Source organism: Acomys russatus, chromosome 11, assembly GCF_903995435.1.
Source record: "Acomys russatus chromosome 11, mAcoRus1.1, whole genome shotgun sequence".
Classification (NCBI taxonomy): Eukaryota; Metazoa; Chordata; class Mammalia; order Rodentia; family Muridae; genus Acomys; species Acomys russatus.
In genome coordinates, this window is record NC_067147.1 from 296,916 (window position 1) to 310,730 (window position 13,815).

The 13,815-nt window shown below is 43.2% G+C and overlaps 1 protein-coding gene across 1 annotated transcript in view; it reads right to left on the bottom strand.

The window, feature by feature from the left end:
• Nucleotides 1–645: 645 nt before the first annotated feature.
• The window catches only part of Nck2 (NCK adaptor protein 2), a 36,144-nt gene continuing 22,974 nt past the window's right edge, over nucleotides 646–13,815 (bottom strand). Inside the window, exon 3 of the mRNA XM_051152689.1 lies at nucleotides 646–962. Within this exon, the coding sequence (XP_051008646.1) occupies nucleotides 768–962 (195 nt within the window). The 3' untranslated portion in view covers nucleotides 646–767. The remainder of the gene's footprint in view (nucleotides 963–13,815) is intronic.

A 13,815-nucleotide genomic window follows, 5' to 3' on the forward strand; every position in this document is an offset into this window, starting at 1 on the left:
CACTACGTGGATGGCACACCTGGGGGTACATTACCAGAGTAGCTTTCTTTCTTTCTGTGTCACCAGCTCCACCTTTTGCGGAGGACTCTCACAAAGGCCCTCGTTTGTTGCAAATACAGCCTCAAAGGCACTGGGCAGTTCCGTCACCACTATCTCCCCAGGGTTTTCAGTATTGCTATCTGCACATTCGCGGACTCCTGCAGAGCCTGGAGCCTCGCATTTAAAAAAAAAAAAAAAAAAAAAAAAACTAAAAATTAAAAAAACAAAAACAGGCCCAGGATACAAACTGCTGGCCTGAACCAGCATAGCTGTTGGGAGGCACCAAACACCGTGGACACAGCTCTCGGAGTGTGTGCTAAGGTTACATGTTTACTATGTAAGCCTCACTGCCTTCTGAATAAGCCCTAGTCTTTTACTGTGTGTGTGTGTGTGTGTATGTGTGTGTGTGTGCGTGTGTGCGCGCGCGCGTGCGTCCGTGCCTGTGCGCGCACGATTTAAATAGACTGTTTTAAAAAGAAAAAAAAAAGTGAGCAGCTTTGCTCCCTTTGACCCTCACTACCAGAAGGTAGCCAGAAAGGTGGTAGCCATGGATATGGCTGTGAGGGCCTGGGTAGCTATGGTTGACCAACAGAGCTTGAAAAGAAGGACTGAGTGGGCCACGGTGGTGATCCAAGCCACATGGGTCGAAGTGGCCAGGCAGGCTCTAGGAGGCGGAGGTGGCAGCGAGGCCCACAGCGGGCAGGGCATGGGGAGGCCAATGGCTGCTTTCACTGCAGGGCTCGGACGAGGTAGAGCTTCTCCCCGTGCTCGCTGGTGAAGATGGGGGCCTTCTTGTAGTGTTCCACAAGCTCATCCATGCTGTGGAACCGCCGCTGCCCAATGCAGTAGACGCTGTCCACAAGCTGCACCTTGAAGTGCTTGTTTCTCCCCGATGCTTTGAGAGACACAGAGAAGTCACTGGGCTAGGGAGGAAGCAGAAGGAAGTTAACAGCAGGGTAGGCACCTGCAGAGAACAGGGTCTGCCTGAACAGGCAGTGCGTTCGTTCATCCAGGGTCTCAGACTGACTGACCTGCAGGCCAAGGCTCTCAGGTTTGCAGTCAAACACTAATGAAATTCTGCTTCACATGGATTCAGGGATAAATGCACTCTGCGTCTCTGACAAGTAGGAACTCATTATAGAGAGAACGGCAGCTGGGTTAACCTCGAGGCAGAAGAACCCTGAAATTTCCATTTCCCCAAATTATTTCTGACAAACTGGGAATTATTCAAAGTGGCTCTCAGCGGGCAGAAAACTGGAATTGTTTCTTCTGATGTCTACTAAATTTAAAGCTCTTTAGCAATAGATACTGTCAAGGCAGTGGACAATGTAGGTGTGTTTTAAAGAATCACACCAGAGATGGTGTGATATATACCAGAGATGGCTCCACAGTGGTTCAAGTATAAATTTCAGTAAGAAAAGTATAAATTTTGTGATGAGCTCAGTGACTTACTTATTTGAGAATATTTTGGGATATGCCAGTACTTTTAGTACAATCACTCATCCAGTCCAATGAAAGGATATTGAATGGTGGTATTAACTGAGTCAACGCTTACTAATTGCTGGTTTACCAGGCAACACATGCCCTGAACATATCCATAAGACACACAACACTTTAAATAGTACCCAGTAAGAAAGACGAGTATGAGGCTTGGTCCACGATTATGAAGGGACATAATTTTAGGTATGAACTTTATATGAAGGAGCTGTGTATTTGTGAAAGTTGTATGTAAAAGTGAATAGGAAATGTGAAACCTGTGTATGTTCACACATGTGTGAATGTGAGTGTACATGTGCACACATGGTTGTAGCTGAACACTTACTGTGGAGCTAGGAGAGGCCTCTACACATAGAGGACCTGAAGCTGACTTATGGGAGGCACGGGCTTGCTGGCACTGTGATGGGACTGTGTAGAGAAAGGAGGACCTGCCACTCTGTGGTACTAAAAAAGGCAGTGTGTAGGAAGTGCAGAGACTCACATCTTAGAGCCCTTTCGCTCCTACTCATGATGCTCCTGAATTGTGCTCTGTCCCCTGTCCCTTGGTTGGCCATTCTCTAAAAGCTGCTCTCAAAAGTTCCAATAGCTGGCCAGAGTCAGGATGGTGCTTAGGTTCACCCTGAAGCATTAAGTCCACATCCACTATAGGTCCTTCTAAGCCTGCTCCTGCTTTTTCTGATCCCTGGGGAGCCAGTAGCTGGCCCTCTCTCCCAGCAAGACCTCCATGTGACATTCACAAAGGCCAGTGGCTTGTTTGATGTAGTAGGCAAGTCCTAAAGACTTGGCTATTCCAGGATAGGAGCCTGGGGCAGTTCAAACTTAGCAGGCAGCACAGTCACTTCCCAGCCATAGTAGCTTAAAGAAAGGAATGAGAGTTTGCATTTATGTTATCTCCAGGGGACCCTGGGGTATAGGTTTTCAGTATCATGGCCATGCATGAGCCCCAGGGTAAGCAAAACACAGAACCTGACACTTTCTTCAAAGGATCATGGAACTCTGACATGGCAGGTGAGCAGGCCAACTGGCTCCATAAATACCATCTACAACAGACCTTTTTTCCCCCTCCAAGCCTCCAAATACTGCTGAAAACTGCTGTTTGTTTTCCTTTGGAATATTTAAATTGCCAGCATTACTGTTCCTGCCTTTTGATGTCAGCATTAAATAGGGTTACTTGAATGTAATGACATGAGAGCCCAACTATTGATCGGATAACCAAGACAGCTAGAGATGGATACAAATTAGAAGCATGCCAACCAGCCCCATTAACATCATCTACAATAAATATTTATTTCTAAGACCCTCAGAAATACTGCAAACTACAGTTTCTTTTGGGAATATTCATATTGCCAGCATCAGTGTTCCTGCCTTCTGATGTCAGTATTAAATAGGGTTACTTTAATGTAACCATGTGATATCACAACCATTGCCCTGATAACCAAGATAGCTACAGACGGATACAAGTTAGCCTCAGTATTCTGAGTGGCCCACTTGGAAAGGGAACAACAGGTACTACTCAACAGGTATACACTGGCACTGGTACAAAGACACATACAAGTTGGAGCTGTTCAATTCTCTCCCAATGGCTCCAGGTTCTCTTTAGAGGGATTATATTTTAGTTCCAGGCTCACTATTAATAGTTTATAAGTTGGTCTGTTCTGAGCTAAAATTGGGTGCCCTTCCTGTGTTAGCTTGCCACTAGGGGTGGTTAACTGGAGATAACTGTAGTCGGCATATGATGTGCCTGTAAGATAACTTTCTGAACAGAGAACTATGCTTTTAATCAGATTCTTAATTTGATGCCACAATGTATGAGGGCTTGTTATACCACAGCAGTAAAATGATGCCACAGGAAAAGGAATTTCTTTCATGGGTTTCTTGAGCAGAAACCTTGAAGTTAAGGATGCACAATCAACTCATGTTAAACAGGAGTGCCAGGAGTCTGGAGTGTTCTTAATTCAAATTGAGAAGACTTTCCTTAAACAATCTGAAAATGAACAACCTATGGCAGTAGACATTCCATCCTGCTATAGGTACTGATTGTTTCAACAAAATGTTTAGATTTTGGATTTTTTTTTTTTTTAATATTTGCACACACACTGAAATAGTTTGTGGATGTGACCCAAGTCTAAAACAGTAATTTATGTTTCAATTAAGCCTTATATAGCTTGTTTGACAGCTAATTTGCTCCCTCTTTCCCTCCCTTTCTTTTCCAGAGCTAAGGAACAAACCGACTGAACTAAATCCCAAACACGAATAGTATGTTTTGTAAAGTGCTTTAAAATAATGTTATGCTTTGACCTGTCAAATTATAAATGAGGCACCCCCCCCCCGCACTTCTGAACCCGTTTGTACATGCAGCCTGGATATGGTATAGCTCGGTGGTCCCCAGATCAGCATCAGTGGCGTAATATGGGGACTTTATGAAGGGAGCTTCTTAGGGTTGCTCCAGAAACAGAAACTTAGTGCCGGGCCAGGTCACCTGTGTGGGAGAGTATAGCCACCTGGGTTTCACAGGCCTTGGGCCAGCCAACAGGATTGTAATCACTAATAAATAAACGTACATGACCATCAGAAAAGATGTGAATCTGACTATGAGCAAAGCAGTCGAGAGATGGCGGCCCACTGCTAGCTTCCTTGGTGGTCTGTATTACGGTCCTCCTTGTTCTGTGTGGCCAGTCCCTGAGAGTAACTTCCACTAATGGGATGACATGCTGAAAAGGGTTAACACTTGCTCCTATCATGTGAGCTAACCCTTGGGTCTTCTGGAAATGGGAGCTATTCTGGGCTCCAAACAAGTCTACCTTAAAGAACACCAGGCAGGGCAATGAGACTGAGACACATTACTCTGTTAGTCTTCCTCATTCTGTTCTGAACCTCCTGTGCCGGCTTTTGCGAACCAGACTCAGGGAGAACGGATAAAAAAGCCTGATGACTCATACCTCTTCTCAAGAAGCAGCAGCGCACTGTGGTATGATGGCGTACTCTAACGCAAAGCTTGCCTGAAAACCTGTCCATGTTTTTCAAACACACAAGCAACGAGATATACGTATGCTCCCTGGTAGACTGTCCATCTAGCATGGGGGAAGCTCTGGTCCTCATCTCCAGCTCCATAACACAAGACATAAGACAGGACATGCAGTCATCTGGCTCAATTTAGGATTTCACTGAACCACACAAGGCCCCCTGCAAGGCTGTGTGAGTGTAATACAACATGACAGCTGACTTAACCAGATAGGGTGTTCCAAAGGAGAATGGAAGATGACTCTGGCTGTCAATGCCCATTTTGGGTTATACATCACAACTTTCACCACATTCTAGTCACTAGAAGTCAGTCACTGAACAGGCTCCAAATTCCCAAGGAAAGGGTAGTGAAGAAAGGATTGACATCTTTGTCTACCAGTCTGTATGCTTTAGTCATCAGACCTTTCTATGGCCTGACTAAGCTCTGGCTACACTGACTGAACCTTTCTTATTGGGAAACACCTGCCTCTATGTTCTCTCTTTGTTCCCCATTTGGATGCCTGCCTGGGATCCACATGTTCTTCCAGCACTGGATCTGCTTGTAGACGTTCCTCTGAGCTAATGACTAGGCCACCTTCGCATTCCCTAATGCTAGAATGCTCTGCCCACCTTCTCTGCCTCTTCCTTTGTAAGGGATGATTCTGTTTTTCTCACAGTCTAGTGGAATCCAAGACTCTGGAGCATTAACAAATGAACACAACCCACCCATACCCCTCTTCTTTCTACGAAGTCATGTTCAAGTGAATCTAAAGACAATAGGTTGATAGAATTGAACTTTCCTTGAGGCATTTACTATACAATCCCCCTAAATCCAAGAGTTTGGTTTAATTTCACACCTTTGCACTAGGCTCAGGGTACTTATAGATTCCCAATTCTGACCACCTCACTTCTTCCACTATTCACTTCATTAAATCTTGCATCTCAGCAGTTTTTGTTCATAAGTGTTTTTAGAAAAACTCCTGAAAGAATGCTCACTGGTATTTTCTACAGGGTCAGATGGTTTCTGCAGTGGCACCTGCTTAATCCCCTGCCTTTAAAGCTTCAGAAGAGCCTCTGTACTCTCCATAAAGCAGGTAACTTGGGAAAATACTTGTCTTCCTCAAACACTGAGAGAAAAACACAAACATTAAGAATGATCTTTAATATCCTTTTCTCCTTCACCTCCGAGAGCTTAGTAAGCATTACTGTGATTTTTTTCCTAAGCATAATGTCTGTAAGGAAATAAGGGAAGAGGGGACTTTGCCAGGAGACACACCTGGTGTCTAATTAACAATAAAACTTACCCACTTTGGACAAGAGGGGAAATGCCTTTGACCTCCCACAGGAGCTCACTGTCTCAAGTATCAGGGATCCGCACTTGATGGCAGTATATTGCTTTTTCACCAAATGCTACAGCCTCTCCTTCTTTTTCATTTAAGCAATATATATATTTTCTCTTTTACTTCAGTAGGGTAAACATCTTTTGTCTACAGAAGAGGTTCATTGATGCCCAAGTGAAGAGCCAATGCATGGAAGGTAAAATGGGCTCTACTGAGCAATACACTCACAGTTCCTTGGTTGTTCAACCAACCTATTTTTTAAGTCACAACAAAACTGACTAAAATGTTTCCATCAGGGCTGGTGGCACTTGGTGTTTACACAGATTATCGTGTGCCCAAGCCTCGGACTACTTACTCCATTGGCCTAAAGACAACACACAGGTAACAGAAACATGCATTTCATTAGTATGAAACTTATTTTAATAAAAAAAGTAATGCTCAACTAGATAATAACCTAAGAAACTATCAGAGCTCTTAGGCTCATCTTCAAACAAGCCTGTGTGACTGTTCACCCTTTCTGCCTCCCCACTCCCAGAGTTCCCCAATATAATACTGTATTGTACAGACTTTAAGAATATTGTCCTTCCTTGTCTGTTCACAGTGTTTCACTGCATGTAGCTAAAGAACATGTTTTGTTTGTTTGCTGCTCTGTAGTTCAGGCTGACCTGGAACCTACCATGTAGCCAGGCTAGCCTTGAACTCTTGGTGGTCTTCCTACTTCAGGCTCCTGAGTGCTGGGACCACAGTTGTAAGCCAGTATGCCCAGTAAGTTATTAATTTTACCATAAAATGAACATTGTTCAGGGGCTTCAAACAAGCTTACATTCCATAAGGCAGGCCTTCTCAAATCCTAGCATCAGAATCATTAGAGGGGGCTGGCACTCTGCATTTCTAGTTAGGTTTGCTGCTGACAATGATGCTGCTGTCTGAGAAGTACTGCACAGAGCACTGAGGAATTTCACAAGGGCACTCCCATTCGTTTGCTGAGCCTCCTGCAGTGGATTCTGTTACATGCCTGATGTTTATCACATAATAGGAACTTTAAAAAGTGAAACATAATGCAGCATGGAAGGCATACGTGGGATTCCACCATGGTTACCATACATTAAATCTGCCGTGTACTGCAGACTCCATGACATTGAAAACACCACCTTCTTGCTCTGCTGCTCTTGCCATGAGATTATCTTTGTTAAGGAAATGCTAGGGGCAGGGCCTTGAGAAACATCCCATAATGATGGACTCTAAAGAGAACTACAACAAAACATGGTAAGGCCATGCTTAGAGACTGCATGCCAAAGTGACTCTGAGGGACAGGGAGGTGGCTTGGGTTGTAGGTAAGGTGCTGACCATGCAAGCATGCACACACACAAGTTTGGATCCCCAGAACCTCAGGGGGAAAAAAATAAGCCTCACATATGGGTTCACATTTAGCCCTAGAGCATGGGTGATGGGGCTGCTGGAGCCTAACTGAACAGATGAGCTCCAGATTTAGTGATAGACTCTGCCAAGTCTGAGTCAAACAACTGAGAAAGACATCCAATGTGACCAGGTACATGTACCCATAGGAACATGCACACACACTACACACACATAAGCACAGTCCAGTCTAACTTTGAGTTGTGATTGTACAACTCAAAACCACTCCACACTCATTAGACTGCTCTTTTGTTGGTTTTAGGCATTTTAAAGCAATTAATATTGTCGGAGATGGAGAATTTGAATTCCAGTGTACTGCTGGTAGGGATGGAAAATGGGGCCATCACTGTGAAAAACATACATAGATCTTCAAAAAAATTTAAAAAATATATTTACCACTTGATTCAGCAAACCTACCAAATGGCCTATGCAAGAGAATTCAAAGTAGAAAATTTAAGAAATATTTATATATGCACAATCATTGCAGGATTATTAATAATTAAAAACAAAAACATGAGAACACCCTGACATTCTATCAACAGATAAATGGATATATAAAACAGAATATTACTTAGCATCAAAAGAAAATTTCTAAAGTGTTGCTATAACATAGATGAACTCTGAGGACATTTTCAGTAAAATAAGCCAGGCACAGTCAGACAGCCACTGTATGTTCCCACTTATAAGAGGGCCCTAAAATATAAAAACTCAGAGAGTGAGAAGAGAATCTCAGGAAGGAGGGCAATTAGGGAGTCAGTGTTCAGTGGGAACAACTTTCAGTTTGGGACACTAACAAAGCTCTGAAGACTGACAGCTGCACAATGATGTGAAAGTATCCACTGAACTGCACATTTAAAAACTGCTAAAACAGCCAATTTTGTTTCAAAGACGTTTTCACACACACCCACACACACACCACACACACGTTAAGTGATGATCTACAAAAGGTCTGTGAAACTCTGATGGGACTTCAGGAAACAGAAGCAGCAGTAAGTGGGGAGGCTGCTCCCTCCCTACCACAGAAGCCACCCACAGTGGCCAGGAAGAACAGGGGAAATCGTGGGGAGGCGCCACAGTCCTCATGCGGTGCTTCTTAGAGATCAAACAGAGTGTTTGTATGAGGCCACTTGAGACACCTGCTGACCATTTCAGTTTTTCTTAGGGACCAGGAAAAACATGAGAGACGGCCCTAGCCTCAGGGAATCTCTTTCTGGCTTATTCTTTTATAAATATATCTTTCAAAAAAAAAAAAAAATCCTAGGACATTGACTGCCTGTGGCTGCTGGAGCCACTGTACCTCTTTGGAGATGACATTAATAACACACTGTGGATGGAATGCAGGCAAAAGGACAAGCTGTGAAGGGGTTATAAAGCTAGCTGTTCTTCTAGTTCTAGTCTATCATAGTTCTTTCTTTTTTGTAGCTACCAAGTCAGCAAAAACTGAGAGTGAAAGTGTAAAACTGAGTGAGGCTCCATGCTGTCAGGATGGTCCTCTTAAAGGTACAGAGGCTCATAGAGATGGATAGAGTTTGGGCCTAGGCAAAGTGCTTGGCTGCCTTGAACAAGCTGTGTGACAAGTTTTATCTACAAGTTTCTTTAAACGTAAACATTTCTGTAGTGGAAGTTTTAGCTCCTTTAAAAACGCAGTTATGTTATGTAAATATGTTTTTGTTTTAATCCCAAGTGTGGGATATAGGGCTACTTTTATTTTCCATAGCTGTTAACTGTGGAGGGGCATGGTCTTTGTCAGCTGCAGATAGTTTAATTCTGAAGCGTTTGAGAGGATATAAATGCCAGAGCACTGAGAGGAAAAGAGTATGAGGAGGAAGAAGGCTGCTGCTGGTTCATCCTGTTGCTGTGTTTGCTGCTTAGCTGGACATACTCACTATGAAAATCGGATTGCCGCCAAGAAATACATCCCTACACAATAGGATGTAGTCTCCAGAGGTCTATGTCCCCTTTCCCTTTTCCCCTTCTTTCTCTCCTACCTAGTGTTGAGGGGTTGGGAGGGAGGTAGAGGCTTAAGAAAACAAATAAAACAGATAAAAAGTATGCCGACACATTTCTTGTGGAGTTTCTTTGGGAAATGGCAAAGAACTCTTCAAAGGACACTGATGAGGCAGAAGGGCCCACGCATGGTGCTGCTGGTCCACAGACTCACTCGCCTCACCCTGTTCTATTCTGCTCTGCATGTACTTTGTAAAAGGCAGACACATTCCAAGTCATAGCATTTCCACAAGTTCATCAGGACCACTTTACATGGCATGCTTGTGGGATTGCCAGTAGGCAAGCTGAACTCTTATGACTCCTCCCTGAGGCAAAGGAAGGTCTCTATCTTTAAGGCATCTTCTGCAGCCACAGTCAAAACTGCAAAACAGACCAAAAAAAGAACAGCAAAAAGCCAACCCCAGAAGTCCCCCATTAGTATAGTTTGGGTACTAGCCACATGGGTGTTTCAGGGACTCAAGTGATAAAGGTATATTTGACCTGGGGTTTTAAGTTTCTTTTTCCATTATGCTTTTGCATATTTTGGGTGAAAAATATTTCTACCCTGTACTAGCAATTTTGCATAAATCTATATACAAAAGAGAGCTACTGGTCTAAGGGATTTTAACGAGAACATTTCTGAACACTCTTAAGACTGAATTACTGATTTGACATCCTTTCTTATTCTGAAAAGCTGCTTTAGCTGACAGCGGATGACCTCTTCTCCCCTTACCATGCTGTCAGGCCTGAAGAGCGAGCACCTGGACCCTATAGCAGTAGCAGCACTGGTACTCCAGAGGCCATGGGTCTGATCCAAGCCAGCTAGTAGTACAGCACAACCCCACACAAGAACAGGATACAGCATGAACTGGGCAGCCCCATAGCTCTGCTGGGCTCAGAGCAGAATCTCCCCAGTGTACATAATCAACTGTTCTTATGTTTCAATGTTTCAATGCCAAGCAAGGCAGCCATGGTTAAGTGTTCCCTTGCATATCCTTGTGCTAAACCTCACTGAAAGGGGCATGCAAGGGGATGGAGGAAGGATCTGGCTCAAGCCTACAGGCCAGCCAAGACTTTTCAGAAGATGGCAAGAATGAGATTGGAAAAAATGTATATTTGCCAGACAGTGGACACATTGTACTACAGAGGCTGGGGATAGTGTTTTAGTCCTCCACATTTGTACTGAGGTCTGAACAGGCAAAAGCCAAGCTGGAGGAACTGATGGAGGTGAGTATGTGATTAACGGAAGTTAGACACATTGCTGGGGAAATTGAGAGGCCACCTTCAGGGTAATGATGGTTCAGGTGATTCCCAAGTTGTGGTAGGTTGTTCTCTATTTTTCTATATTGCTACAGTTCTACATTTCACTCACAGAGGCCAACATGGATTCAGGACTGTAGGTCTATATGCTTTGTTCAAAATACTTGGGACCAGAAACGCCGGGCTTTGGAGAATGTGCCATCTTTGAGTGAGTGCTGGCCTCTCATGCTAACCATATCTTTCCACAGGTCCCAGAAAATGGTGTGCTTTCTGCTTTAAAGGGAGTACTGAAGATCAAAGGCTGGTAAAGTGAATTATGGATCACTTGAAAATTGGGTGCAGCAGTCAGGTAATTAGCAATGGCTCTTAGAAAAAGAACCCATTCTAAACATGTGTATGGGCTTCTAAGATTATGATTTAATGGTAAGGTCCTAGTGCTGAAGACAACATTTGCATATCACTCTGAACACAGAGATGCCACGCTGGCACTCAACTAGAGGCGTCATCCTTACTGAATGACTACTGTTCATGGTACTCGAAAATACCCTGCACACTACCAGAGGAGAAAAGCAATCATCACACTAGCTATAGTGGAGCACTTGTAGTGGTACAAACAGGCAACCACTCTATGACTGCATTTGAGGCCCACTCCATGAAATAGAACTAACGCTGGCCACTGCTTTAGGTGGCCAAGAATTTGTGACTGGATAGGCTAGGGGAAAACAAAATACTTTGTTCTGCTAAAGTACCATAGGAATACAATGACTCCTAAGGACACATGGTTGCACTCATAGGTCAATCCTTGCTCAGTCGTCACCATAGACTCTTCCAGTGGGTGGTAACTAATACAGAGAGTAACAACTGGACAATGTGTAGAGAATGAGAGAATCTGAAACAATTAGTACTAACTAGGATGGCTTCATTAAACCACTCCCCTCAGGGCTTAGGGACCTATGCAGAAGAGGAGGTAGAAAGATTGTGGAGCCAGAGGGGATAATGATTCTAAGAAAAGAGTGTCTTCCAGATACAACAGGATGGATGCACACATGATCTCTCCGAGTCTGACAGCAAGAACAGGGCCTGCCCAAGTTTAAGCCAGATGGGCTCTTATTGCTGAGAGGAGAAAGTGGACACTGGTTTCCACCCCTAACTAAGAAACTATCTGCAATTGACACCCACTTCAAAAGGAAAAATTAGTTTTTTTTCCCCGGTAGAATGTCCCTTGAGGGTAAGCCTCATGCCCAGCAGTAGATGGTCAAATAAAACAAAAGAACACAATGGTATTTTTGTAAACTTTTTGTCTCATATTGCGTTTTGTTGGTTTGTTAGATCTTCTTGGTCTTTTGGATGTACATTATGGTCTCTGATTTTGTAGTATTGTATATGTGTCTCTTTAAAAAATTTTTGTTTGATTTTTTGTTTGTTTGCCTGTTTTGTTTCTGGGAGGAGGTAAGAGGCGGAGAGGGACAGAGTAAGGACACGGAGTTTAGGGGTGGGTAGAATTCAGGGAAAGGGAAAGCAAGATCAGAATATATTGAATTAAAATAATTTTTAAAAATGGGAAGAAGTTTAAAGTTAGAAATTTTTCACTTGGTACTGTGCAAAAAGCCTGACAAAAATGACTTTCTTCCAAACCCAAGTGTGATGGCTAGTTTTAGGTCAATTTAACACAACCTAGAGTCATTTTGGAAGAGGGATCCTCAATTTGAAAAAAAAAAAAAAGTCACAACAGATTGGCCTGTGAGCAAGCCTGCTGTGCATTTTCTTAACTGATAACTGCTGTGGGAGGATACCGCTCTCTGTGATTCAGGTGCTGTTAAGTAGGCTGTGTAAATCATGAAGAGAAAGCCAGTACACAACACTCCTTCACGGTCTTTGTTTCAGTTTCAGCCTTTTGGTTTCTACCCTCACATCCTCCAACAACTGATTATGATATGGAAGTATATGCTTAAAAAAAAAAAAACCTGTCATTTCCTCCCAAAGTTTCTTTTGGTCATGGTGCTTATCACAGCAATAGAAACTCTAAGACAGGGAGGGATAAATATTCCTAATGCTGACTCAGGGGCCAAGGCACAGGCTAGGGAGCTGGGCAGTGAAAACCCCAGGGACTCATCTGACTGTTTTCCAAGCTGACCCAGAAAGAGTTCACACTTTGAAGAATGCTGAGGGGGCGAGAGGGAAGTAATCTCTACATGTACAATTTCTGGGGGGGTCTGCATCTGACCTGTATTGTAAAAATACCCATCCAGACAAACGGGTCTATGAAGTTGTGCTTAGAAATGTTTCTTTAAGAAATAAATTCTTAAAATGTCCCAACTCATTATTCTTAAGCTGCGGTTAGAAATCTATCTAGAAGAAATAAAATAATTGTGGGATAGAAAGATGACTCAGAGGCTATGAACACTGCTGATCTTTCCGAAGATGAAGTTTGATTCTAACTACCTACATGGTGGCTCACAACCCTGTGTAACTCCAGTTCCAGGGGATCCAATGCCCTCTTCTGGTCACGAAGGGCACTCCACAGATGTGGCACAAAGACATACACGGTGGCAAAACATCCATATGCATAAAATAACATTTTAAAAATTAAATATACAATGATTTTAAAATGAGGAGCTCATTAGTTTTATTTCCTAATCAAGTAAAGTTAATAGGCTTTAGAAGGGAAAATGAAACAGCTACTGACTTTTCATGGGGCCAACAGTATATTAAATCATTTTTAACACAGGACTTTTTCTCTACTTCAAATGAATATGAAGCATGACAACCAGCAGTACCTAGTTATTATCATGTGATATGGAAAAAAAAAAAACCTGTCATTTCCTCCCAAAGTTTCTCTTGGTCATGGTGTTTATCACAGCAATAGAAACTCTAAGGGAGGAGGGGATAAATATGGGTGCTGCTCAGGGTAACCTGCTTTTTCCTAATGCTGACTCAGGGGCTGAGCCACAGGCTACGGAGTTGGGCATAACCCACCACAGGGGAATTCCTAGCTCTCCGGGATCAAAAGTCTAAAGAGGAAACACTCCCTACACTACTCTGGCTGATGCTGTCCTGTGTCAACCCAACACCCTCTCTACCTCTCAGAATGTCTCCTTAGTTTACATCAAATTCATTATGAGTACGTTTTACAAGGAAAGGGATCTAGTACCTGAGAAAATAAAACACTGACACCTGTACTGCTTGCCAGAAGTCAAATTGATTTTAAGTCCAGACCCTTAAGCACCCCCAGTGAATTAATGTAGGCAAACACGTAAGAATTTGATGCTCATACAGG